This window comes from Taudactylus pleione, unplaced genomic scaffold (assembly GCF_031769625.1).
Source record: "Taudactylus pleione unplaced genomic scaffold, aTauple2 ptg000513l, whole genome shotgun sequence".
Lineage (NCBI taxonomy): Eukaryota > Metazoa > Chordata > Amphibia > Anura > Myobatrachidae > Taudactylus > Taudactylus pleione.
In genome coordinates this window covers 5,053,425-5,080,000 of record NW_028284915.1, presented here as the reverse complement: position 1 = coordinate 5,080,000, position 26,576 = coordinate 5,053,425, and the positions used below count along the sequence as shown (strand labels likewise).

Sequence of the window (26,576 nt, the reverse complement as noted above, 5' to 3'; positions counted from 1 at the left end):
AAAAAACTTAATTTACTGTCAATCCTCCTAGCCAGAGATATATTACTCTTTGGTATAAATATTGCTGTACTGCAGGACTTATTTTTCTAGATAAATCCATACCTTTTTGCAGAGTATGTTCTTTTTCTATTCCTTTTAATGGAATGTCACGCAGTGTGTGAAAAGTAAAACATGACTCACAAAGTATGTTATCCAATCCTGACCTTTCATGCAGTCTTGTTAATTCAGTCATCCATCTGTTTTCTGCTTAAAAAAGCCAATATTGCAGAGAAGAGAATCTTTAATGTAAGCGCTCTACTACAAATCTCACTTCATGCATCACTGCATGTAATTTCTGATTTGTTTCATCACTTTACTTACTCATACATTATAGTGATATTATTTAGGTTAAATAATTTGTGTTTCATAAAGCGTTTAGGACATAGTGTTCAACCTATTGTCAATTAGGAAACCCGAATCAGAGGACAAGTTTGTCAGCATGGATGCTCCTATTGTTAAATACATAGAAGCAAAATCTGAATAAAATAATCAACTTTTACTTACTGCTCAGAAATCGGTGTGATGTGTGATGTGTGATGTGTATGAAATGGTATAGGGAATATGATCTATACAAAAGTTGTTAAAACGTCAAAAGCCGAGCTCATAGTTGCTATTAAAGAAAACATAACCAGGGCTAGTATTTTGTTGGAAGAGCTAACACTCTTATGAAGTCTTCACTTACTGCTAAAGTTATTCACAATACAGCTACAGTACAAGCCCAATGTAATTCAGATAACAATTCCCTACAGTTGCAGCTGACTGTTTTGGATTAGGGAGTGAATACTTGAGAATTAGCCAAATATTCCACTGTAGCTACGGTAAAATATGAACTGTATATTTTTTTACCTTCACCGTTCATATCTGGACATTTCTATTTTGGTTTTAGTGATTTTTTTAAAATTTAATTTATTAAATTAAAAGCTAAACTGATTTCATATAAACACTCCTATATTTACAAGCATTCAAAAAATATCAGACTTGAACACTTTTTTGATAATGCGACTGGACTACTAACAATGACAAGTCTGTATTTTCCATGAGCTTTGAAGAACTACAAATAAACTGTGATAAAGCTGTGGTTGTGGCACAGTGGTTAGCACCTCTGGTTCATACCTTTTAGGGCAAAGGTTCAGTTCTGACCAGGGAAGTTTTCTCTGGGTGCTCTGGTTAACCATGAAAACATACTGGAAATTTTTGCTGGCTTCTGTTGAAATGAACTACAGTATATTGTGTACAGATGTGTCCTCATACATCTAGCCTCAAAACGCCATGCAGAGTGACTTGCCTGTCGTGAATGAGCCGCCAGGTCCCGTGCTTCTCTGCTAGCGTCGCCATCTTTTTTGGTGGACATGTATCTAAGTAGCAATGCGATGCGACTAGTATTCACGAGCAGACTGTGCCGTTTAATTTAATATGCAACACTTGTACACTTAAGTCTGTATATACAGTATGTATGTGTGTGTATATATAGGAATGCTGCTGAAAGGCACACAACTCGAATTCTGGTGGTCATAATGCAGACACCGAAATCCCGACACTTGTCAAAATCCCAGCGCTGGCATGCCAACCGCCGGAATCCCAAAGGAAAGTAGCGGGGTTGGGGAGAGGGTTAGGTTTAGTGTGCGGGGAGGGGGAGGATAGGTTTAGGCACCAGGGGGAGGTTAGGGTTAAGCATCGGGGAAGTGTAGGATACCGACTGACAAAGTGTCGTTTTAACCCTGTCGGGATGCCGGCATTGGGATTCTGACCACCAGGATCCTATATAATATAATATAGCGGAAGCGGTGACCTCCGCTACTTAAAACCAGCTGATGTTTTCAGATAAGCCTTTTTGAATCTTTTTTAATGTAATTACCCATTCTTATGTGTTTGTGTTGTGTATAAATAAATACGTTTAAAGTACTACACTATGAGGGTGTCCTTCTCTCCCTCCCTACTATGATTAGCGGAGCTAATAATTCTGCAAACTGCATGTGATATAAAAATCGCTGGATCCAGGAAAAGGCACTAATTATATACCTACATAAATAGGTGTACACGGTACGCATTCTATTAAGCGTTGCACCGTATTTATAAGATTTACTACACAGTATGGCGCTTGTTCTCACCCTTTCCATATATAATATATATATATATATATATCGAGAGAGAGAGATAGTGTGTATGTATATATGTGTGTGTGTATATATATATATATATATATATATATATATATAAATAAATAAAATATGCGTGTGTATGTATATGAATGAATAGAGAAGTTCAGTGAAGGTCGCACAAGTGTCATCAATGAAGAAGGAGCCGGACACCAGTCCACGACTGATGAGAACATTGAGTGTGCACGTGAACTGATTCTGTTGGATAGACGAGTGACGGTGGATTATGTTGTCAATCATTGCAAATCAGCCATGGCTCTGACTATGCAATAATCCACGACAGACTTGGGTTTGAAGACAGCGATGCATTTGTGGCTCGCAGCTCAGCCTAAAACATTTTTTAATACGGAAATAGGAAAGCTTGTTGACAGATTGACAAAGTGTACTGAAAAGCAGAGATTATGTCAAAATAATGTATGTGTTTTCTGAAAACTGATTAAAATATGTTCTACAGCCAGACTGCGGATAATTTTTGACTCCCCCTCGCGTGTGTGTGTATGTATATGTGTGTATGTATATGTGTATATATTATATATATATATATATATATGTATGTGTGTGTGTGTGTGTGTGTGTGTGTGTATATATATATATACACACACATATATACATACACATATATACAGAGATGCCCTATTAATTGCGCTAAAACTTTTTGTAATACCGATATGTCACCAACACTTAAATATAGTAAAATAGATGGCTGCACCTTTCATTTAATATCTCTGTTAGACAGATATAGAAAGAAATGGAAACCAAGAAAAAAGAGAGGGCGCTATACTGTACAGAATAAAAATATATTAAAATACCCAAAGTGTATACAACATAAACTGAATGTACAAAAAAATCATCAGTTAATGCAGCAATAAAGCTACTTCAATGATCAGTCCCAGATGTCGACACCAAGAGTAAATCTCCCTTTCTTTTCCCGGAGAATGAAATTATTGAGTCCTTTGTTGGTCTTTCAATAATTTTGTAGATGTCATAGATCCCGTTTTCAGGGTTTGCAATGATTCCTTGTAATGTTGCTGAAAAATACCCTTCCACCAAGAATACACCCAAAAAAGGCCCAACGGCCACTATCAGTAGTGGAATTAAACACTTCAATCGGAATAAAATAGAACAATGTTTATTCAATAAAATCAGTGAATATGATGAGCTTACATTAAACACTAGTCAAAATATGATGGAGACCCAACGCGTTTTGTCCCCACATGGGACTTCATCAGGGGTACATCATAAAATGACTGTAATATCAGTCCTATTAGTAGTCAGGAAAATGAGAACACTGATCAAACGATCTAAGATCTGTTTGCGAAGAATGAGCTGGAGTAGACGCACTTTAAACTGTGGGTGGATATATACTCCCCAGGTAAGGATTGCTCAAAAGCAATAATCCTATTCCACTCCTGCAAAATACTGCTAACAAGTGTTTCAGTCTGCTGCAAAAAAAACATATCTATGTTTATGTATGTACGGGATGCCGGCGCCCAGAATGTATATAAAATATATGAATGGAGCTTGGAATTAAAAAAAAGCTGCGGCCTCTACATTGTAGAGGAGTGAAATACTTATTGATAGCTTGATGATATACTGTTAATGGTCGGCTAATTAGCATGCATCAAGCTGACTCAAACCAGACTGTTAGCTTGAAATTAAATAATGGGCAGGATAGACAGAGTAGCATGGGCGGTTGCTGGTGTCGGGACCGGTCACTCTTAAATCTTTGCATCTTCAAACCCTACATTCATCTGTCCGGAAAATAAAAAAAATATGGCAAATAATAAAACCACAATATACAGTATTGTAAAGATAGGCTTGACAAAAGGTTTTGGTGCCATATTAAGTCAACAGTACCGTGAAGCCGGCTGTAGTTGCACTTTCAGACCTCTGTGGGTGGCTGATATAGGGCAGTGGTAATCAGGCAAAATAAATGAGTATAGCCGGCTTGTTATGTAAATAGTTCAACAATAGCATGCAGCCAGTGGCAGCTGCACTCAAGAACCTCCATTAATGGCAGATAGCGAGCACCGGCAGCCAGGTAAGTATAGATGACCTGCTTGCAAGACAGAATCTTGTAGTTATCAGTAGAATATCAGCCAATTATTATGGAGACAAATGGCGTGGAGTCCAGCGGTAGCCTGAGCCTTTGGGGAGTGAACCCGCCGGGCACACAGAGAAAAATGTTGCCTCCCAGCATTCCTTGCATAAAGGTGGCAGTGTGAGGCAGTGCACTGTGAATGGAGGATCAGGGGTAGGTGGAGTGAGTGAAGAACCGAACAGGCTGACAGACAAGTGACTGAAAGTGAGCTGTGCTTTCAGTCAATGTCTAATTATACTGTTGCATGAAAATCAGAATTAATTAAAAAGTAGATAAATTCCCATCACCCTACTGCACATATTTTTTGCGGGCTCCCCACCACCACATTACAACATTGACACCTGGACAGTGGAATTAAAGCCCCCATTCGTGGAGTATTAAATTGCATTACAAAGTACATTACTGAAGCAATTGCCATGCTTTGTGTTACAAGAAAAAAAAAAACTTTATTTTGATTAGTATGATATAACCTCTATCTTACCACTTCCCAATTAGAATACATGTCACACATTTTACTTTACTTTAAATTAGTCTTATTAGCATTTACGAAGGGCACCATTTATGACAAGGACTTATTGCCAGGGATAGCAGTCGGGAAGTCGACGGACGCAATCCTGACCACCAGCTTCCCAACTGTCTAAGCCCGGCAAGTGTCAAATGACAGGTGTCGATATCCTGACGCCAGTCATTAGCCCTACGCCGGGAGCCCGACACCCTGCTTACTAATCGAAGGTAAGCCGGGCGCGGACAGCCGCAGGGAGAGGGGCAGGCTGAGGTTTAGAGTTCCCCCTTTGACTTAGGGTTAGGTACCCCACCGGGAGGATAGGGTTAGGCACCCCCCTGGGGGACTTGGGTTCAGGCAGCAGGGAAGGGGGGGATTAGGGTTAGTCACTTGGGGGTGAGGTTAGGGTTAAGGTTAGGGGGTAGAATTGGGTTAGTACTTACCTTTAGACGATCGGGATTTTTACTCCTGCCGGGCTGCCGCTATCGTGATTTGAACCGCCGGACACATGATACTGATTCCATTGCCAGTGGCATATTTCATTTAGAGTCAGTGATATAAACTAATACTCTGCCGGCATTTAACAAGATCACCTGTCCAGGGAGTGTCTGCGACAATCTCTTCCTCGGTGGCTTCCTCTGCGGTGTAATGCACATGCTATTTTACCCAGGAGGACAAGGCAAAGTTTGGAAGGTTTTGCTAAAGTTGGAAAGGCTATTGTTGGGTCCCCATAGCCGCCAAAGTTGATCGTATCGCTAACGCCATCTATAGTTGGCGATAGGGATACAGTGAAAAACAGTGGTAAGCTAAGCTTACCTTTGTTTGCTAAATACAGAATATGACGCCTGATTTAGAGTTGTACGCTCATTGGACGTAGCTGCTGTGTGCATGTATGCTAATGCTACAGGAGGTGGCATTTGAAGGAAAAAGACTCTTCCAGCCAGCATCTCAGATCCGATGTCTGTGTCCAAAGACGCAGGACTGAACCAACATCACGACCATTTGTCGCAATGTTTGTAGCATCGGCCATCTGAGCAATCTTACAAAGAATGGCCGCCTTGTCCTGTGCTCCTGTGGCCAGTAAATCCGCTTCGTAAGATGCAGACATTGACCTTGGCACTCCCAGAAAATGGAGACGACACGCCCCCATTTTTGGGAACGCTGCTTAGCGCTGCCCCATCGTCTCTCAGGCTGCAGCTTAGGGGGCACTGTAAGTGACCTTGCAGGACCCGTTCTGCACAGAACTTGTCCTGCGCATGTGCAGTCCTCTCGCTATCAGAAATGTATGCAAACCATTGGGTGATTGGTAGCAGTAAGCATGTCTCCTGGGCACCACTACACATGCCCACTCCAGTGGAGTGCTGCCGAGAGGGTTGTCTCTAAAAACTATGGGGAGCTCCTTCAAAATTTTGGTTTGGGGCCCACAACGTTCTAGCTACGCCCCTGTGCTATAGTATAATCTATTTCAAGGTGAAGTCGATGATTGCTATGGCATTGTTTGGGATAGTGGTTACATATTTTAGTTTTGTGGAGAAAAGAAACCTGTGATTTCATGTCTGTAACAATCATACAGAAAGCACACGCCATCTGTCTCTCACATAAATATCCTAGCTGCTGCTGTTTTTAATGTATGAATTCGAAGGAATAGAGCAGTTTTCACTGGGCAGTCAAAGTGGGACATGTTGGGAAGGACATTTGGCCTTAATAGGAATGGATAGGGAGTATCTGAATGTGTTTTTAAATGAATCAGCATGTCCTAATTTTCCTCCTTTTCCAGCTGAGAGGTGTTATGTGAGCAATTTGCAGTTTTCAGGAAAAAGAACTTGCTGGAGCAGTGATGAGAAATGATTGTATTCCTTTAGTGCTCTTGCTTTGCTGAAGCTCTGTCTCCATACAGTGTGCATACCTGCAAATTACATACTGTAATGTTTTCTTCCATTCTCATTATTTATAGCACAACCAAATAAGATGAATAACTGTCTAATCGCTTACACCTCTTTTTTAATTTTCTTTTTCTTTCAGAGATACCGGATATTGTGAATACAAAACATCTAAAAACATTTAGGTAAGTTCAGCCTGATTTTCTTGTATACTTTTTACAGCCATACAGATGTGTCATACATCTTGCCTCAATACACCACGCAGCGAGACTTGTTTGCCGTGAGTGAGCCGCCAGGTATCTGGCTACTCTGCTAATTTCGGGCGTCTTTTTTTAGTTGAAAATGCTTCTAAGTCGCAAAGCGATGCGACTAGGACACACTAGCATACTGTGCTCATTAATTTGATATATATTGTATATCTGTGATCAGCACAGTCTGTTGGTGCGTCCGAGTCAGCCAAAAAAGACACCCGTTGGTCATGGGACGTGGCGTGCCGAAAGGGGCTTTTTAGCATGCCTGCAACAAAGATGTATAAGGACACATCTGTATATCCAGCCATAGTTTTAATTGCAAGGGGCTAAACTTAATGAGTTGTTTAATTTAACTAGTCAGTGGGAGCGAAGTGATTGTTGGTAATATATAACTGTTGTGTTGACTTATAACACAAGCTTAATCTGTTTACTCATGGTGTTTCACTTAAGTCAAAGGTTCTTATTCCCTAATATTAATTTATAGTATAAAAATGGCTAAAAAAGTGAGATTTTTTTTGAGTAAATATAACGCTATCTTTGTCAAATATGGAAAAATTCTGGTTGCAGTGGCGAGTGAAAAATGCAACCATAGGAGGAGGGTGCATCAGATGTCAGTATGTACTAAATGAAAGGTACAAGTTTTAATGGTTCTGGTAGTTACCATTCACATATATATACAGAGCTCATCATTGTGAATTATTACTAGTTAAAATCACTCTCCAGAAACTTGTCCTACTCCGGAGTATGCTATGACAGCGGAACGTATAATTTGTCAACACTATCTGGAAGTGCTAAGATACAGAAACCCAAATAGACTAGTGCAAATAAGTATTCGATGGGGAACACTAATATTTTGTAATATGCTTTATCTTTTTTTTTTTTAGTAGTCGCATGCAAGTCAGTTTATTGTGCGTTTTTTGGTGGTGTATGCAGGCTATACTAATCAGCAAACAGGCTGGTTCTTAAGTATTTTGTGGGGGCACAGGCTGGCATATAATCACTGTCAATGTGTGTGGCTTCCACCCAAGAATTTTTGCATGGCTCACAAGATCTAGAACAATTTTGCTGGCTCCTAACTTGGATGGTTTTGTCCAGGCTTGCCATATGCAGTGCATCATATGAAATTGTCTAAGCTTGTGTTTTTTTGTTTTTTATCTTGGAATGGTTTGCACATATTAATATTAAAATGTATCCTTGCACACAGTTATATACTGGAATGTGTCGTGAGTTCAGGGTTTACAATAGGTAATATATATATATATATATATATATATATATATATATATATACACACTACAGATCTATCTCAATCACATGCAGTAAGAAAAATATTCTCATGCACCAATGTAAGCTCTTTTTGCACCCAAAGTCCCCCTTATTACATCTGAGGTGTCACTGAATTAAGTGAAATTGCCTACTTGCCAAATCTCACAAATAATTTTGGCGAGCATGAAAGTTGGACCAGAAATTCAAGTTTCCCATCCAACTGTGAGCAGCACTGATACTATATTGAATTACAAAGAAAGATGAATTTCCTAGGGGATTACGACATATCAAGAACAAAAGGCTTGGAGACTGAGAGTTTGCGGAGTGTCTTATTCAAATGATCTTTATTCGAACATTGTTTTTTTTTTTTTTTGTTAGTTTAGAATAGACAATGGTTAAAGAAACCTGGGTCTGTTTTATACTGGGGCTTTTGAGGTTAAAAGGGGTCTTAATCTTTTGAATTACTCATCGGACCAGGAATGCACCAGCGATTTTCAACACAGACCGCTTCTAGTGTTTTGGTGGACTTGCATAAAGGTGTGTTTTTGTTTTCTATGACCATCTCATCATGGAGACTCTTGTCCTGTGCTGTCCAGACTGGTAGTGTTTTCCACTATTGGGCAGATTTAGTTAGTCACAGGGCTTACCTTGCGGCTCCATTTCTGCCATGAGCTATTCAATTACTGCTGCTACCCTGCACATAAGCCCCAAGGGTACACTTAAAGTGGATTTTTCCCTTGCAGCCTCAGGAGTTGCTAGGAATAATTTGTGATAAGTGCAAAGTTTTGAGGTTACCGCGTGGGTTAATTCCATAACTCCGGGCACTTAACCTGGGAGCTATGAGTTAACATGTCTTAGCTGTTTGTTTAATGCGCGTGGAATTTAGAAAGTTTTTGAATAGCTCCAGGAGTTAAACCCAGGAGCTGCAGCCATGCAGAAAGTCATGCTGCTAATTACATATTCCCCTATTACTAATTTATAGAAATGAGCAGTTTGGCTTGGTTCTTCCTGCCAAGTTCAGATCTCGGAACAAATCAAAACGTCATCTTTCACGGACAAAGATGATATTTTGCCAAGTTCTGGGATCCAAACTTGGTGGGAAGATCTGAGCTAAAATGAAAAAGCTCATCTCTATTAATTTATTTACTAGTAGAGCACAACCAATGCTTTTTCAATAGCCAATTAATGTAATTAAATATTCATGCAACATGATTCTAAAAGCAAAATCTATGCGAACATGCTTAGCACATTAGCTGCTGGTATTATCGCATGTGAACCACGCATCAGCATTTGTGCATGGTGATTACTTCTGGATTTTTTTTTTTACACAAATCCAATGCCAATAATTTGCCATGAAGCCTGCACTGAAACAAATTTTCTTAGCATGATGGTGCATTATTGCCTCACAACACTGAGGACATGAGTTCAATTCAAACCAGGATCCTATATGTGTGAAGTTTGTAGTTCTCTGGGTGCTACGGTTTACTTCCACAATTCAAAAAACATACTGGTAGGTAATTTGGCTTCATACAAACTAACTCTAGTGTTGTATGTGTTTTTGTGTGTGTCCATGAATACTGTATGTAATCAATGCTTGGAGTTTGTCAGAATTTGTGGGTTTTTGTTTGTCCACCCGAGCCACTTAGTTATCACTTTTGCCTTATGGCAAGGTGCTGAATCATGCTGGAAAAGGCATTGTTCGTCACCAAACTGTTCTTGAATGGTTGGGAGAAGTTGCTCTTGGAGGATGGTTTGGTACCATTCTTTATTCAAGGCTGTGTTCTTAGGCAAAATTGTGAGTGAGCCCACTCCCTTGGATGAGAAACTACCCCACACATGAATGGTCTCAGGATGCTTTACTGTTGGCATGACACGGGACTAAGACTTTTAGAGGATGGCCTGGTGTCGAGAAGGGCAGCAAAGAAGCAACTTCTCTCCAGGAAAAACATCAGTGACAGACTGATATTCTGCAAAAGGTACAGGGTTGGACTGCTGAGGACTGGGGTAAAGATATTTTCTCTGATAAATCCCCCTTCAGATTGTTTAAGGCATTTGGAAAAACGCTTGTCCGGAGAAGGAAAGGTGAGCGCTACCATCAGTCCTGTGTCATGCCAACAGCAAAGTATCCTGAGACAATTCATGTGTGGGGTTGCTTCTCAGCCAAGGGATTGGGCTCACTCACAATTTTGCCTAAGAACACAGTCTTGAATAAAGAATGGTACCAAAACATCCTCCAAGAGCAACTTCTCCCACCCATCCAAGAACAGTTTGGTTATGAACAATGCCTTTTCCAGCATGATGGAGCACCTTGCCATAAGGCAAATGTGATAACTAAGTGGCTGGGGGAACAAAACATCGAAATGTTGGGTCCATGGCCAGGAAACTCCCCAAACCTTAATCCCAGTGAGAACTTGTGGTCAATCCTCAAGAGGCGGGTGGACAAACAAAAACCCACAAATTCTGACAAACTCCAAGCATTGATTAGGCAAGAATGGGCGTCCACCAGTCAGTATGTGGCCCAGAAATTGACAGCATGCCAGGGCAAATTGCAGAGGTCTTGAAAAAGAAGGGTCCACACTGCAAATATTGACTCTTGCATAAACTTAATGTAATTGTCAATAAAAGCCTTTGACACTTATGAAATGTTTGTAAGTTTACTTCAGTATACCATAGTAACATCTGACAAAAAGGTGTAAAAACACTGAAGCAGCAAACTCTGTGAAAACCAATACTTGTGTCATTGTCACAACTTTTGGCCATGGCTGTAGTACAGTAAAACCACACAACACAGGGAAGTGCACTTAATGGCTCTATCACTCCTGTGGCCTCTACTACTGTTTATGACTGAATAATGTGCTGTACAACTAGCAGATGTTAACATGCATACGGTAGAATTAAGTATCTTTGTAATTCTGTGTTAAGTTGTTCTCTCGCATTGTGACCTTGTAAAAGCAAATTATTTGCTGAGTGGTTGGGTGGAAAATCTCAGTCCTGAAAGAAATCATACTTTGTCATTTTGTCCTGTTTCCATAGATAAAAAGGTCTACTTTACAGTTAGCAACAATATAGGTCCTTGAAAGCCAGGAACACATTGCAGTTAATGTTGAACATTTTTTGGTGTTCATTCAAGAAGCACTTGTAGAATATGAATATTATAAACACATAATACCTTTGGCATGAAGTGAATCTTTTCCTTGTGTTCTAAGGTCATATGCAGTACACTTCTTTAGAACTGACATTTGCGATCAGAAAAAAAATTATTAATTCCACGTACATATTATTAATTCCATTTACATAATGAGTTCTAGTAGGCTGCTTTATATTCCTTGTAAAATATGACATTACCATATGATGCTGTCCTTTTCTTCTAAATACTCTAATTGATTATGCTAATGTAAGACTCCTTATCATACTGCTAACAGTACTGTGGCTGTACCTTACAATAATAATACAATAGCTGCACTGAGTAGGTCTCTGGGCAGGGGAACCCTGGGTAAGTAGAATTTTTCCACCAACCTAAGGATGCTGTGTTAAGTAGGTATGTATGTGTGCATAATATAGAATATAAACAGATAATCGTGACACTGAAACATTACCACATAACAATATACCAACACTCTGCAAGCTGCTGTGCGTTAGGTCCAGGGGCCAGAGACAGGAGAAGCCACTTGCTTGAGGCGCTGATCCAAGATCGACACTTTTCACACCGCCGCTGCGTCTTTGCATGGAGTGGCTGTTCGAAATTATGCAATAGCTACTGGAGGTGTCATATGTAAAAAATACTCCCACTGCTGGCTTCTCTTATCCAATGCTGCGTTCATATATCCAGCCATCGGATGGATCAACTGCGCGACCATTGGACATCTGAGTAACCCTCGGGTTACTTAGGATGTCTTGTATAATTGCTCTGCCGGAGCAAGTCAAGTTGCATCCAAAGATGCAGCCACTGGCTTTGGCAGGCCTAAAAAATGGGAATGCTGCCTTTTGTCGCCCCCATGTGCTAATCAAGCTGTGGATCTAGATCTGTACATCCATAGTGCGGTTCCTGCACTTGTGCAGATCTTAAAACATTGGAGATGTGCGTTAACATCGAATTAACGTACATCTCTGAATCCGCACCTTAGATTCAGCAGCCAGGTACACATACTGTATCTTTCATGCTCAATGACCAATGAGAGCCATATGCTGCAAACAGGGCTTGTAGAGGCCAGCCGAAAGGGGGCAATACAAACTTTAGCAAGCATACGTAAATTAAGGTCGTGCTGTTTTTTAGTTTATCTAAAATATCTTCATCCACCACCCCAAGGAACAAACTGTAGGGGTAAGAATAACACAAGGATTCTCGTGGAGGAAATTACCCAAGTACCCTGCCCCAGAAGGCCAGTACCACAAGACAATCTCCTAACAAGTGCCAGAAGGTAACCAAAGAAGGGTTACATTTGGGACATATAGAGCTTGACCGTCCTCCAAACCTACATAAACAAACAGGAGTCATGTATACTCTGTATAAGATATATAATTGTGGATAGTCGTGGACACTCTAAAGCCTCCTGCCACACCTCATCCTGTAAAGTTCCCACATTAGCCCCCATTGAGCCCTAAGGCCCGGCAAGTTTGCATAATGATGGGCCTGCAGAACAGAGTAGTTTTCAATATGAGTATGACTGGACCTATAAAATTGAGTGGAGGGTATACCAAACTCCGTTTGAACCTGACCAAAATATTTCAGTACACTTGAAACACATAAATGGGCAATAGAAACCTCTCCCAACCTGCCCCACACCTCTCTGGTTTACAGCACTGATCTCAGAAAGTCCCCTAGCATGCCACAAAGGGGTATCTGGATCAGAACCTGCAGAACTTAAAATTCCAAATCCTTAGTGCCTGATTAAGCAAGGTGATCAATGCACCAGACTACCTCCCACTAAGCATTGCCTGTAGGGTTTATTTTTCCAGGGTTGCTTGGGCTACAAGAACATTATGTAATGCTTTACCATCAGTCTTGAAGCCAGTGCCATAGATGAGCCAGCTGTGAGGTATAGTAATAAAACCAGAAGTGAGGTAATACGAGACCACCAGTCAGCTGGGTTCTAGTAAATATATTAAGCAAAAAATGGTTGCAATGATCCACCCAGACCAGAAAGGAAACAAGGCTGTCTATAGTACAGAAAAGTTTAAGAGGGAGTAATTTCAGAGATTATTGGAAGACAACAAAAAAAGTTTGGGTTGTATTCTCTTAACTAATAATATGACCAGTGAGAGAAAGAGGAAGCTTACACCGTACTGGCTTTCAGATAGTCTAACTGGGGCCGTGTACGTTCAATGCTACATAGTCCTGGGGTACATTAGAGATCCAATTTCCCAAAATACAAGGACATATACAGGGCGCTTACCTCTAAGGGGAAGAAAACAAGACTTATCCAAATTTATACTAAGTCCCGAGAAGGAGCCAAATGTATTAGAGTAAGTATAGAGATATGGTAATCAGAAATAAAAAGTAACAAAACATCCTACAGCGCTTGTATGAGGCAAGCTAAAGGCTCAATTGCTTTGCCTCGTACCCCGGGACAAAGGGAAGGAGGGAGAAAATAAGCCACTAATGGACGCACGGTCTACCGGAACTGAATATAAACAGCCGAATCCATATGCTAAAGCGCGGGCCCACCCCAAAACACTGCATAGTCTACCACAGGAAAAGCCACTCCACAGAATCAAAAGCCTTAGCGGCATCTAATGAAACTACAACAGAGGATGACTCCTGCCCATAAGAGACCTGCAAATGAGTAAAAAACCAATGAAGGTTAACGGAAGTGGACTGTCGTGGCATAAATCCCATCTGGTCTGGGAGGATCATAAAGGCGATTTATCTAATTGAGTTTGGTAGCCAGCAACTTGGCCAACTTCTTGACATCTGTAGGGAGAAGGCATACAGGGCAATAAGTCAGGAAGTTTTGGATTCTTATCCACTAGCCTTCTGTGAAGTCATTTTTCAAAGGAAATTTGAGGAAAAATTACTTCACGGAAAGGCTAGTAGATGAGTGGAATAACCTCCCATCAGAGGTGGTAGAGGCTAAGATAGCCTTGCAAAAAACTGAGGATCACATAGGGTTGAGGTTACCAAAAGGTAAAAAAAGAGCAGACTAGATAGGCAAAGTGGTTCTTATCTGCCATCAAATTTCTATCCTTCCCTGGCTTTGGCAGGACAACCATAGCTTGTGACATAGCGCTTGTGACATAGAGTACCGAAGGAGTGTTCCCTGCTACATATGTATATATAATTCTAGAACATAAGGCACATAAAAACAAGCATGCTTTTTGTACAGCTCTGTAGGTGCCATCAAGTCCAGGAGCCTTACCGCCAGGGTAGGAGTAAATGGCTGCATTGACCTCTTCAAGTGTCAAAGGAGAGTCTAGATAACCCTGAGCCTCATCAGAAAGAATGGGGAGTGCAATAGCAGCTAAGTAGGATTTTAGGTCAGCCAAATTTATGGGGTATGCACCTGAGCCACGCCATCAGACTCAAGAATCTCTACTACCTCCACAAATGACCTCTCAGCCCTAGCCAAATTGGCAATGTAGTTACCCATCCCATCAGCAAAAGCGTATTGGAAATGCACAGCAAATAATATTCTGTATTTTGTTTTAGCTAATAAATTCCCTCTGTGTAGCTAGCGAGGCTATTTTAGATGTATTCAGCCCATACACCTTTGTGTCTATAAAAAACTTTAAGCTCAGCAATATGCTTAATCAATCTACTAGTTCAGATCTGGTCCACATCCACGTACCCAAAATGGTTTCAGCTTCCAGAACTGATCCACGCTGATGTGCCAAATTCAGTCCAAATACAAGCAGGGAGTAGTCCAATATCTCCATAGGTTCATACAGCACTGATGTCAACAAATTGCAAGAAAAAAAGGCAAGGTTAATCCTTGAGAATGAATGGTGTGTATGTAAAAAGCAAGAAAATTGTTGCACACCCAGATGTCTCGCCCTGTAAGCATCCACCAAGTCCAGTTTCGTTACAATGGCTGCAACTCAAGGAAGGAGTGCCAGAGGCAGTGCTCCGTTTATCTAAGACGGAGTCCAAAGCATTATTAAAATCTCCCAGATATACAGCGGGGGTAGCAGGAGACATAGCCATAAATGAAGCAGCTTTTCAAAACATATTTCATAGGTTTAGGGTGGGGAGACATACATGGCTAGCAAATAGAATTAATCCGACAATGCAGAAAAACAGAACGTCCTCGCTTTGCATAGATTCTAACATAAAACAAACGTTTTCCAGATAAGTATAACACCCCTCTGGTAGAGAAAGACAAGTGTCGAATTTCAAGCCAACTCATGGTCTTATAACCACTTAACTAGCTAATATTTTAAAAAAAAAATTCCCCCAAATTGTTAATTTTGTTTATATCAAATTATGTGAATAAGAGCTATTTAAACCTGATTCAATATAATTTTTTTTTAACAAAAATGATTCAAGTTTAAATCATCATTAAGTATATAGAGGCATATTCAATTGGGAGCGAGAATAGCAAAAATCCCATACCTGCAAGGTTTTTTCTGCAGATACAGGATTTTTGCTGTTCAGCAGAGTTTTTTCTATTTTGAGCGTCGGGAGTTTTTTTTTCTCGTACCTCCAGAGCAAGTCTGCTTTTTTCTAAAATTATTAATTTGCGGTGTCTTTCTGTATCCAGCGTTGGGACCCGGTCTCCTGCAGCAGCAGTGAGTACTGTATATCAGTGTGTGTATTCCCTGGTGTGTGTGGGCCCCCCAGTGTAAGTGTATGTCCCCTGTATCGGGCACTGGGAGAACTGCAGCCCTCGGGACTCCCAGCAGCCCCCTCTCCAGCGAAAAGATGGAGGGGAGGCTACCGGGCAGGTAAATATTTTTTATTTTTAAAAGAAAAACTAAATTTAAGCTGAAAACCCCGAGACCACTTTTTTTTATCCAGAGCACGCATACCCGTGGTAATCCAAAATTGGGTGCAAGGTTTTTTACCTCGCGACGAATTGAATGTGCCCCATACTGTGGTTAATCAGAGATACTGTGAGGGGTGCCCGCTGAATTACCATTGATGAACCCAGATTTTGCAGTATGTTTGGGAAGCGGCACTCGTTTCCAAAAACTAGGCTTTACTCAAGCATAACTTACAACGTTTCAGCGCCTGTATTACGGCGTTGTCAGGCACAGCTAACTCTATACACAAATATACATTAAACATTCACCATTTAAGTACCCCATCACCATACCTCTTGCATGCTACCGTTTGGGATGCGGGAAGGGGGGGTTAGGATTAGGCACCACCCCGGGAGTTTTAGGGATAGGCACCACCAAGGGGGGGGGCTTAGAATACTTACCAGCCCCAGTTGGGATATCCTCCTGTCGGGCTTGTACAGTCGGGAGTTTAACAATCAGCCGCCGGTATTTCAATGTCATTCCTAATAATATATGTATTGTAGGGAAGCAATCGGGAAGCCGACTGCCTAAATACCGGCAGCCGGCTTCCCGACTGTCATATCCCGGCAAGGGTGAAATGCCGGGCGTCTAGATGTAGACGCCCGCATTTCCCCGACGCTGGGAGACCGGCGCCCGGCATCCCGATCGTAGTGATGCCGGGCGCTGCGAGCGGACAGCCGCAGGGGGGGGAGGGTTAGGTTTAGGGCTCCCGGGGGGGGACTTAGGGTTATTCACCACCACGGGAGGGTTAGGGTTAGGCTAGGGGGAGGGAGGATTAGGCACCCCCGGGGGGGACTTAGGGTTAGGCACTTCCTCGGGGGACTTAGGTTTAGGCAGCGGGGAAGGGGGTGGTTAGGGTTAGGCACCCCTAAGAAGTGTTAGGGGGGTTAGGTTAGTAGATACTCGCCTATCCACGATCGGGATTTCCAGCGCTGTCGGGCTTCCGCTGCTCGGAACTCTGGTGATGTCGGCCTGCCGCTGACTGGAATCGAACCGCCGGCCATGCGCCCGGCGGTATTTCATACCCATTCCGTATGTGTATATATGTATACATATGTGTGTGTGTATGTATGTGTGTGTATATATGTGTGTGTATATATATATATATATATATATATATATATATATATATATATATATTACACAGTACTGTGCAAAAGTTTTATAGGCAGGTGAGGAAAAAATGCTGCAAAGTAAGAATGCTTTAAAAATTAGAAGTGTTAATAGTTTATTTGATCAATTAACAAAATGCAAAGTGAATGTGGACAGAAGAGAAATCTAAATCAAATCAATAAAAGAAGAATTGATGTTGTTTTGAAGGCAAAGGGTGGTCACACCAAATATTGATTTGATTTATATTTCCCTTCTGTTTATTTACTTTACATGTTGTTAATTGATAAAAATAAACTATTAACACTTCTATTTTAGAAAGCATTTTTACTTTGCAGCATTTTTTCCACACCCGTCTAAAACCTTTGCACAGTACTGTGTCTATGTACAGTATGTGTGTGTGTATATGTATGTATGTATATATATATATATGTATGTGTATATATATGTATGTATATATATATATGTATGTATGTGTGTGTATATATATATTTATATATATATATATATATATATATATATATATATAATAGAAATAAATAAATAATCAGGACAATAAATCCATCCCCAGGAAAAGCTTTTCAGTTCAAAACAACAGTTTGTGATAAAGTATCTCTTAGACAGAGGCAAGAATAAAGGGTATGCAGTCAGGAAGCCGATGGTCGAAATGCTGACCGCCGGCTTCCCGACTATCAAATCCCAGCAGGGTACTAATGACAGGCGTCGAAATCCTGATGCCTGACATTATACCTACGCCGGGAGCCCGACGCCCGGCATACCGAACGAAGGTAAGCCGGGTGGCGGGCACGGATAGCCGCAGGGGGGAGGGTTAGGTTAGGGGCTCCCAGGGGGGACTTGGGGTTAGGCACTCCCACGGGAGAGTTAGGAGAATGGAGAGTTAGGTTTAGGCACACCCCTACCCCAGGAGACTTAGGTTTAGGCTGCGGGAACGGGGGGGTTAAGTTTAGGCACTTAGGGGGGTTAGGGTTAGGCACTAATGGGGGAGGTTAGGGATAGGCACCGCTAAGGGAGGGTTGTGTCTGGTTAATTATACTTGCCTAAACCCCCTGTCGGGATCTTCACGGCGTCAGGATTTAAACCGCCATAGGGCCGGCGGCCATTCATACTGATTCTGAATAAAGGTATAGGTACATAAACCATGTAGATGCGTCAGTCATAAGCCATTTTTCTGCGGCTTGGCATGAAATGATCAAGCCACATAACGGTGGATGAGAGTTCTCATCCTCATGTACTGCGAATCAGAATCAAGTAAGGTAATTCTAGACAAAGAGGTGGTGCTTCACATGCCATAAAACATGATTTGTAAAGTACTGGAGGAACTGATGATGTGATCCAATTTTAAAAAAAATGTTAAACGCATCAAGGTAAAGCACATATAATTTGTGGAACTCCTTCAATTTAAATCAAAACAGGAAAAACAAAACAGTAGGAGAAACCTACATCCTGGGTAGGTAAAATTGTTGAAATTTTATAACCTACAGTATATTAGATGTGTGTTGTGACTTATATGCAATAGGATCATTGCACAAAAATTAAGGAAGTACAATTTTGGCTCATAGAGCAAGAAAAGAATGCATGTATATGAGAGTGGTTCAGTAAATAAGGTAATGACCTCTCATTGCGTACATTTATTCAACTCATACAGATTTTTCCACATAGTCCCCATACTTGTCTAAGCATTTGCTCCAATGGTACACCAAGGCATCTGTCCGAGCTTAGAAGAAATTGGTGTCAAGCACCTGAAGCCAGGAAATGACTGCTCGCTGAACTTCCCTTTGGGTTGTGAATCACCTTCCACCAAGGTGCTTCTTCATTAGTCCAAAGAGATGGAAATCACTCGGTGCCAGGTCAGGGCTGTAGGGAGGATGGTCCAGGACCTTCCAGTGGTAGCGCCGTAAAAACTCACACTTCTGGTTGGCTCAGTGTGGCCTGGCATTATCGTGCAGCAGTACGATGACTGTTTGCAGCAACCCAGGTCGTTTTTCATGAGGTGCCCTCCACAACCAGCTCAATGTGTCACAATAGCGGATAGTATTCACAGTATCTCCCTTGGTGAAGAAATCAACAAGAAACACACCCTTGTGGTCCCAGAACATGGTCACCATGGCCTTCTTTGCTGCTGATGGAGTTTTGAATTTCTTTGTACGTGGGGAAGATGCGTGTTTACATGTCATGGATGCTTGCTTAGTCTCCGGTGTCACCCACGTTTCTTTGCCTGTAACAATACGCTGCAGGAACTGCACTCCCTCCTCATTGTACCACGTCAAGTGCACGAGAGACCATCCCATCCTATGGATTTGTGAACTTCTGTGAGTTACTTCAGTACACAGCATAAACCCTTTAACCTGTACCCCAGTTGCTCATGAACGATGAATTTCAGCTGTTGTGCTCTTTAGACACAGAAATCTGATCACACTACGCACCTCAATGTTTGACCATGTTTCTGCCAGCCCCACCATCTTACAACTGATGATGGGACAGTATGACTGATATGAGATGCAGTCTAATGGCAGCGAGGGAAAACTGTGGTTTACCTGCTCTGGCCTGGCGGGAAATTAGAATGAAATAAAGAACATTACACATGTTACTTTAATTATTGAGCCACCCTTGTATTTTCTACTCGGAGGAGCACCACCACAAACCAATATACTGTATCATTCCAAATTTATATGGTATATTTTCTCTTGTAGTAGTTTACAGTAATACATTATTCTTTGTGATATACTGGGAATCTCATTTATCTCACCCATTATCTGTCATCAGTTCTGGATATTACCTGTTCTGCCCAGTTTAATCCTATGTGGCGCGCCTAAAATGCAGGATCCCTTTGTTGATTGGAAGAATTATCCCAGCAGCTGGTGACTCAAAATTGCTGCCACATCCTTTGTAGTAATTCCATGGTATCATTGTTTCTTGGAAAGCTGATCCCCTTTATTGTTGTCAAAGAATATGTATTGTATTTTGTTCCTACAATCTGTTAAGCACCTTCAGTCCTATTAGGGAAAGAGTGCTTTATAAATGAAATTATTATTATTTGTCTATGCCACACATGTGAATTAATTAAGGTCTCAAGAAGTTATATTTTTTTGTGCTCCAGATATGTCTTACGAAGTTCAACTTAAGGCCTTTTAGTGATATATCACCTGGATGAAGGGACCTGCCTCACACATGGGTGATGAGAAGCAATCAGAGTAGCAGTGCTCATTAATTTGTCTTTCGGCATGTTTATAGGAACACAAACGGTCCCAGCATATTTGTATGTCCATGGAGTTTATGATCGTGGACAGTGCACTCGATTTGATACTGCCAGTCAATACACCCTGTTACTTGTGGATGCAAATTTCCACATTTTACTGAGAAAAGCAGCTAGTTTTACCAACGGTAAAGAGAATGAAATTAGTATCAATACTTCATTGTCTGACAATTGTGGGGGAATGAGCATTGTAGGCAAATAGAACTTTTAAAAGTTACACTTCCAGCTCCTTAATCCATCAGATCTCATATATGTTAATATAATTACACATAGCTACATTGTATGTCATTCAAAATTTGTTGACTTTTTTTTTTACAGATAAAGTACCAACCAATCAGCTCCTTTAACTTTACAGGCTGTGCTTGAAAAATAAGTTAGGAGCTGATTGATTGGTACGTTTTTATCTCTCTCCACTTTATCTTTCACCAAGGCTTAGTGCATATACCCCATGGAGGGAAATGGTATTAGTTGTTCTGTTAGAAAAATTATTTTGAAGAATAATTAATAAATGTTAATTTTATTGAAACTGAATCTTGTTTGGTTTTATGTGGAAAAACACTTTAAACATTCTACTGTCCATCGATAACACACACTAAGTCTCATTTAGTTCTTCTAAGCTCCTTAAACTTTGACATACATTTTAAGGACAACAAGTCATTTAGGATTATCGGCCCCTTTAATTGAAATGCAATACACAAGATAAATGTCAGTAATGAAGATTCAAGTTATGGCCTTCTGCTTCATATGATTTATACATCATTGTACTAGCTCAGCCTACTGTACAGTTTTAAGCATTGAAGGTATGTTTGATTAATGAACCATTTTCTAGAATTCCTCAGGGCAATTCTGTGCAGTTCTGATAAATTAACAAACGCCTTTTTTTCTTCCTGTTGTTCCCTCTCACTGCTCTTGTCAGAGAATGGGATTTGGATCTGAAGAAGCTGCCAAACATTAAAATGCGCAAATTTTCAGCCAGTGATTCGCTTCTTAAAATTGAGAGAGACATTTCTTTAGAAGAGGCTAAACAAGAAGAAAAACTGGAGAGCGCAGAGAGGTCGTCTTCTGAGTCTGCGGACAGTGAAAGTGATTGAAGAGAATCAAGAGACTATTACATGTATCACTGGAAACTAAGAGGGCATTATTGTTTTGAATTTGTCACAACTGTATGTAACTGCTATTCCTAATAGAATTCTTTTCAAAAGCATAATCTTTTCAAACTTATTTGATGTTAATAATTTAGATTAATAGAAGCTATGAGGCAAAAATATAAAATTTTTATTTTTTAAATGTGTCAAGTAGGACTGCTTTGTATGTCTTGAGTGAAATGATTAACAAAAGAATGAGAATATTTCAATAAGGTTTAGCTGTACTTTATATGTGTCGCAATTAATTGCTATTCGTGAATTCAGGACTTCACGTCAATTTTAAAAGGATGCGAGTTGTTGTTGATCTTTTTTACTAAACCTAAATATATTAATTGGACAAATGTTCTTTTTTGGGAGAAATCTTTGACCTTTATTTGACACCCTTGGTAATTATTGTGAATACGGTTTCTGTAACTCACTAAAGAATGCCACACAACCACCTTTTGCCTTGTGTGAATTTGATGATGAAAGCTTATGATTTTTATATAAAGAATTCTATTTGTTCCTTTGTGTTCAAATGTGTTTTCTTTGTGTACTTTTAGAGATGTAGATGTCTTTTTTTGTGTGTCAAGGGTGCATATTTCTTTGTAAGTACTTTATAGTGTATGAGCCTGATTCTGAGTCGGGCATGCGCCGCAGAAAGAATCTGTAACTGCGCATGTGCCCAATCCGGTATATGCACACAGTCAGGGATTGTAAGAGCAGAAGGATTGATCGGACAGCTGTTTCTGTTAAATGGTTGAATCTTGTCTGTAACTAGTTGGCAACCTATGTGGACTCCTTGAACTGTTCTGTCTAGTGGCAGTGTCATGCCAACTTCAGTGGTGTGCAGACAGGGATGGGACACCAGTTTCAGATGAATCTTTTACACCCAGCATGGAGTAGGTGAATGTCCAGATACTAACGACTGTTGTGGCTGCAAATGGAGAAACAGTGGGCTGGACACTGGACCATGCGGATGTATGGATGTTCTGCAATCACGGACAGATTCTTGCATTAGCATAATATAGTAAGTACACAGATGCGTCTGACTCTTCAGCCCCTATGTCGGTATGAAATTGTTTATCCCTGTTTCTGTGCTTGCTTTTAAACCTGTGCAATAATGTGTGCATTTATATCTACATTACTTGCAACTTAGTTTTTAACACAGATTACTATATTGCACATTATTTTGCATAGACTCAATTGCCAGCTCCCTATTCTGACCCTATTGCACATAGACAGCTGCTGATCCTGGTAAACTGATCCTGTAGACCAGGGGTTCACAACCACGGTCCTCAACAGTCCAGGTTTTAAGGATAGCCATATTGAGCACAGGTGCAATTTGCATCAGACTGCGCTAATATAAAGGAATCTACTGCAAGATAGCAGACTTCACATGCATACATAAATCAGTCATGGCTCCTATATAGGAAATTTGTACTAATTTGTTAATATATTATTTTTTTATCTGATATTTGTTCACAATTAAAAATACACATAATCTACAGACAAATACAACTCATTTTTTGGGGGGTACCCTGATCCCCGGACGTGAACCCCTTAGTGTTGGGGACTGTTTGTGACAGAGATGCCATGACGCAGCCTAGCAACTTCCCATGTATTGAATTCCTATTACTATATAGTCTTCATATATTGTTGACCCCTTCCTTTCATGCACCTGAATAATACTGCCAGATTGATTGAGCAGCTGCCATTTTTTGTTAACAGACACAGATTCCTGGCCTCTTACGTGACCAGCACCCGGTCAGGCTCTGGGAAGCTTCAGCTCCCACAACCTGACCAAAGGAGCGATGGTGATCCCAGCCTGCGACATCGGTCATCATGCTGGGATCGCAAATGCAGCAAGGAGGTGTTTGACACCTCCTTCTGCATTTGCATCGGAGATGGACGGATTTGCACAGCCACTTGTGTACGACTCTGCAAATCCGTCCATTTGTGAATCAGGCCCACACTAAATCAACTCCATGCTTTTTATGGATTATGTGCACATCTCCATATTCAATATTTACAGACCAATAACTACAGATAAATTATATAAATCATGTTACAACGATATGAAAACCATATAATGAATTTCTCCACATCTGTATTGAGATGCATTTGGAGAATCATTTGCTTCTAAGTAAGACAGATTCTGTATGGTTTCTGTTAATGCAACTATAATGTATTCATACTGAACCCCGCTGCTTCAAAGGATATTTAGAAGCTGTATATATTCTGTTGTTTTACAGATCCAAAGCATCGTAACTTCTAAGGTTATATAACTGTTGCAATGTGATTTAACATGCACAGGGGGGCTGATTCAGAGATGTGCGCTAACCTGATGGTTGATGCACATCCTCTTCGCCAGCACATGACCCGTACTGCACATGTGCAGTATGTGTCTGCGATCCCGTATGCAGAGTGGCAGCAGACTGTCAGTGATTGACAGTCTGCTGCTGTTTCTGGGCTAGAGAGGGGGAGGCGACTGTCTGTTTCCCAAAATGGAGGCGTGTCGTCGCCTCTGGGGGGTGGGGTGGGGGTAGGAGGCCAGGACCTCTTCGGCTGTCGCAGCTTGGAACAATAATATATGCAGGAGGTACCATGTTAGCAGCTATGATAGCAATACCGACAGAGCCTGAATCACCCCCAGTATCATCTGTATATACTCTGTTGTTTGTGAATTGTTTTATATTTAAGATTTAGATGCATCTTTTCACAGTAAAAACATTTTATTTTTTCATTTATACAGGGTTTCATATATCTTATATACAGCCATTTTAAAATATTTTATTTATTTTTTTAATTCTTTTATGCATTTCAACTGTAGCTCTGTGTCCTTTGTGTTTCTAGTGTTCTGATGTGGAGTTGGCAATTATATTCTTTTAACAGAAGCGCTACAGTAATAAGCTGAATGTATTGATTCAGCAACATTGAGTTATTGAAATTTTCTTTTCCATTTTTGTTTGAAAATGTTCATTTTACAAATAACGCAAAGGGCTGCTAGGATGTACCCAGATGAAAAAGGTTGAAAACCACTGGTCTGGTGAGAGGAAACAAAAGAAGAGCTTTATTCTGCTTAAGTAGATGGTGGTACTAAAAGTATAGGATGTCAAGCTTTCATCTGATACGCAACCATTTCTGTTCTACTTCTTTGCACATTGAGATTGTGGAGGTTGCTCCCAAGTACAGACAGGAGGTGTGCACCTGTGTGACTGGAAAGGCCACCTGGGTGCACCTGCATAAAACCTAGATGTTTTGTTCTGCACTTCATAAATAACCTCCACTCTTTCCATCACCTTTAACAACTAAATGAATGCAGGCAACCTGTGCAGAATTTTTTTCCTTTTTGATTGTCATTTTCTGTCATCCACGACTCCTCCCTCCATATTTTGTTTTATTTTAGTGTGTTTGTGGCTTTTTCTAACTGAATACCCCCATCCTTTATTTTTCATTATCCAGTCCCTTTCATTTTTTGTTTTATTATTTGATAGGGAGCCATCTGCTACCTAAACACGTTAACTATATTATTAATTATTTAGGGCAGTTTCGCTCTATTAAGCACCCCAATAATTGTGCGTTTTTTTTGCTTAAATCTGCGCCTAAGGGCCGAATTCAATTAGCCGCGAAAAGTGCCGTTTGGAGAAAAGTTTTTGCCAATTTGCGCTTTTTTACCTGTTTTCAAATTATCTCCGTATTCAATTCCCCGGAGCAAAAACACGCAAAAAAGATTACGATATTATCTAAATATGCAGCTGCATACTCCCTGTGGGGCTGAAGCAACTTATTCATAGCCCTCTGGAAAGTTGCTGGGGCTCCATGCAAACAAAAGGCAGCATTTACTGGATCAAACCCTCTGGGGCAGAGAAGGCTGTTTTTGCTTTAGCAGCTTCAGTCAAAGGAATCTACCAATACCTTTCTGTCAAATCAAGAGTGCTGAGATGCTGGCTTTTTGCTAGATTCTCCACCAGCTCGTCAACCCGTGGCATAGGGTAGAAATCAAACTATATTTAACTTGCGAAAGTCATTGCAGAATCTTATGCCCCCGAAGGCTTAGGCATTAAGACATTGGGGTTTTTTTTGCCACTAAAGAGGGCTGACTGGCACTTTCTTTCCAGGATTTTAATAGATTTACATTGTAAATTTGTGCCTTCTTCCTTCTATCCTCCTGTCATACCCTGTAGTTTACAAGTCCCAGCGCCTCGCCATTGAGCATACAATTTGCTTTCAGTAGTAGGCACGAGTACCTTGTCTCCCGGTTTGAAAGACTGGTCGACTGTGGTAACGTCGTAATTGCGTTTCTGATGCTGTTGAGCTCTGTCCATATGTTCGTTCAGTAGTGGTGCAATATGCCTTAACCAGCCATTCAATTTGGACACAAACTGACCGATATTACGATCATGGCATGACTGTTGCTCCCACCTTTCCTTTAACACATCTAAAATCCCTCTAGGTTGTCTCCCATAGAGGAGTTCGAAGGGACTGAACCCTGTGGAGGATTGGGGCACCTCTCAAACTGCAAACATCAAATAGGGTAGGAGTAAATCCCAATCTCGCTTTTCTTGTGACACCACCCTCTTTATCATCTGTTTAAGGGCCTGGTTAAAGTGTTCTACTAGGCCATCTGTTTGAGGGTGGTAATCCTATCTACCCTTAGTAGTCCGCACAAATCTTTCATTAATTTAGATACATAAGGAGTACCTTGATCCGTCAGGACCTCTTTTGGTATTCTCAGACTGGTATATAGCATCAATAATTCCCGGGCATTAGTGCTAGACTTCATATTATGTAGCGGTATGGCCTTTGGGTACCTTGTGGCATAATCTACTACCACTAATATGTATTGATGACCACGAGCAGATTTTTCCACCGGCCCTAGCAGATTTATACCAATTCTCTCGAAAGGTACAG

At 40.8% G+C, this 26,576-nt stretch overlaps 1 protein-coding gene across 1 annotated transcript in view; it reads left to right on the top strand.

Moving 5' to 3' along the window:
* Positions 1-22,188, top strand: part of TMA16 (translation machinery associated 16 homolog) — a 94,564-nt gene extending 72,376 nt beyond the window's left edge. The window contains exons 6-7 of the mRNA XM_088450276.1: positions 6,821-6,863; positions 21,455-22,188. Of these exons, the coding sequence (XP_088306402.1) occupies positions 6,821-6,863; positions 21,455-21,629 (218 nt within the window). The 3' untranslated portion in view covers positions 21,630-22,188. The remainder of the gene's footprint in view (positions 1-6,820; positions 6,864-21,454) is intronic.
* The last annotated feature ends 4,388 nt before the right edge of the window (positions 22,189-26,576 follow it).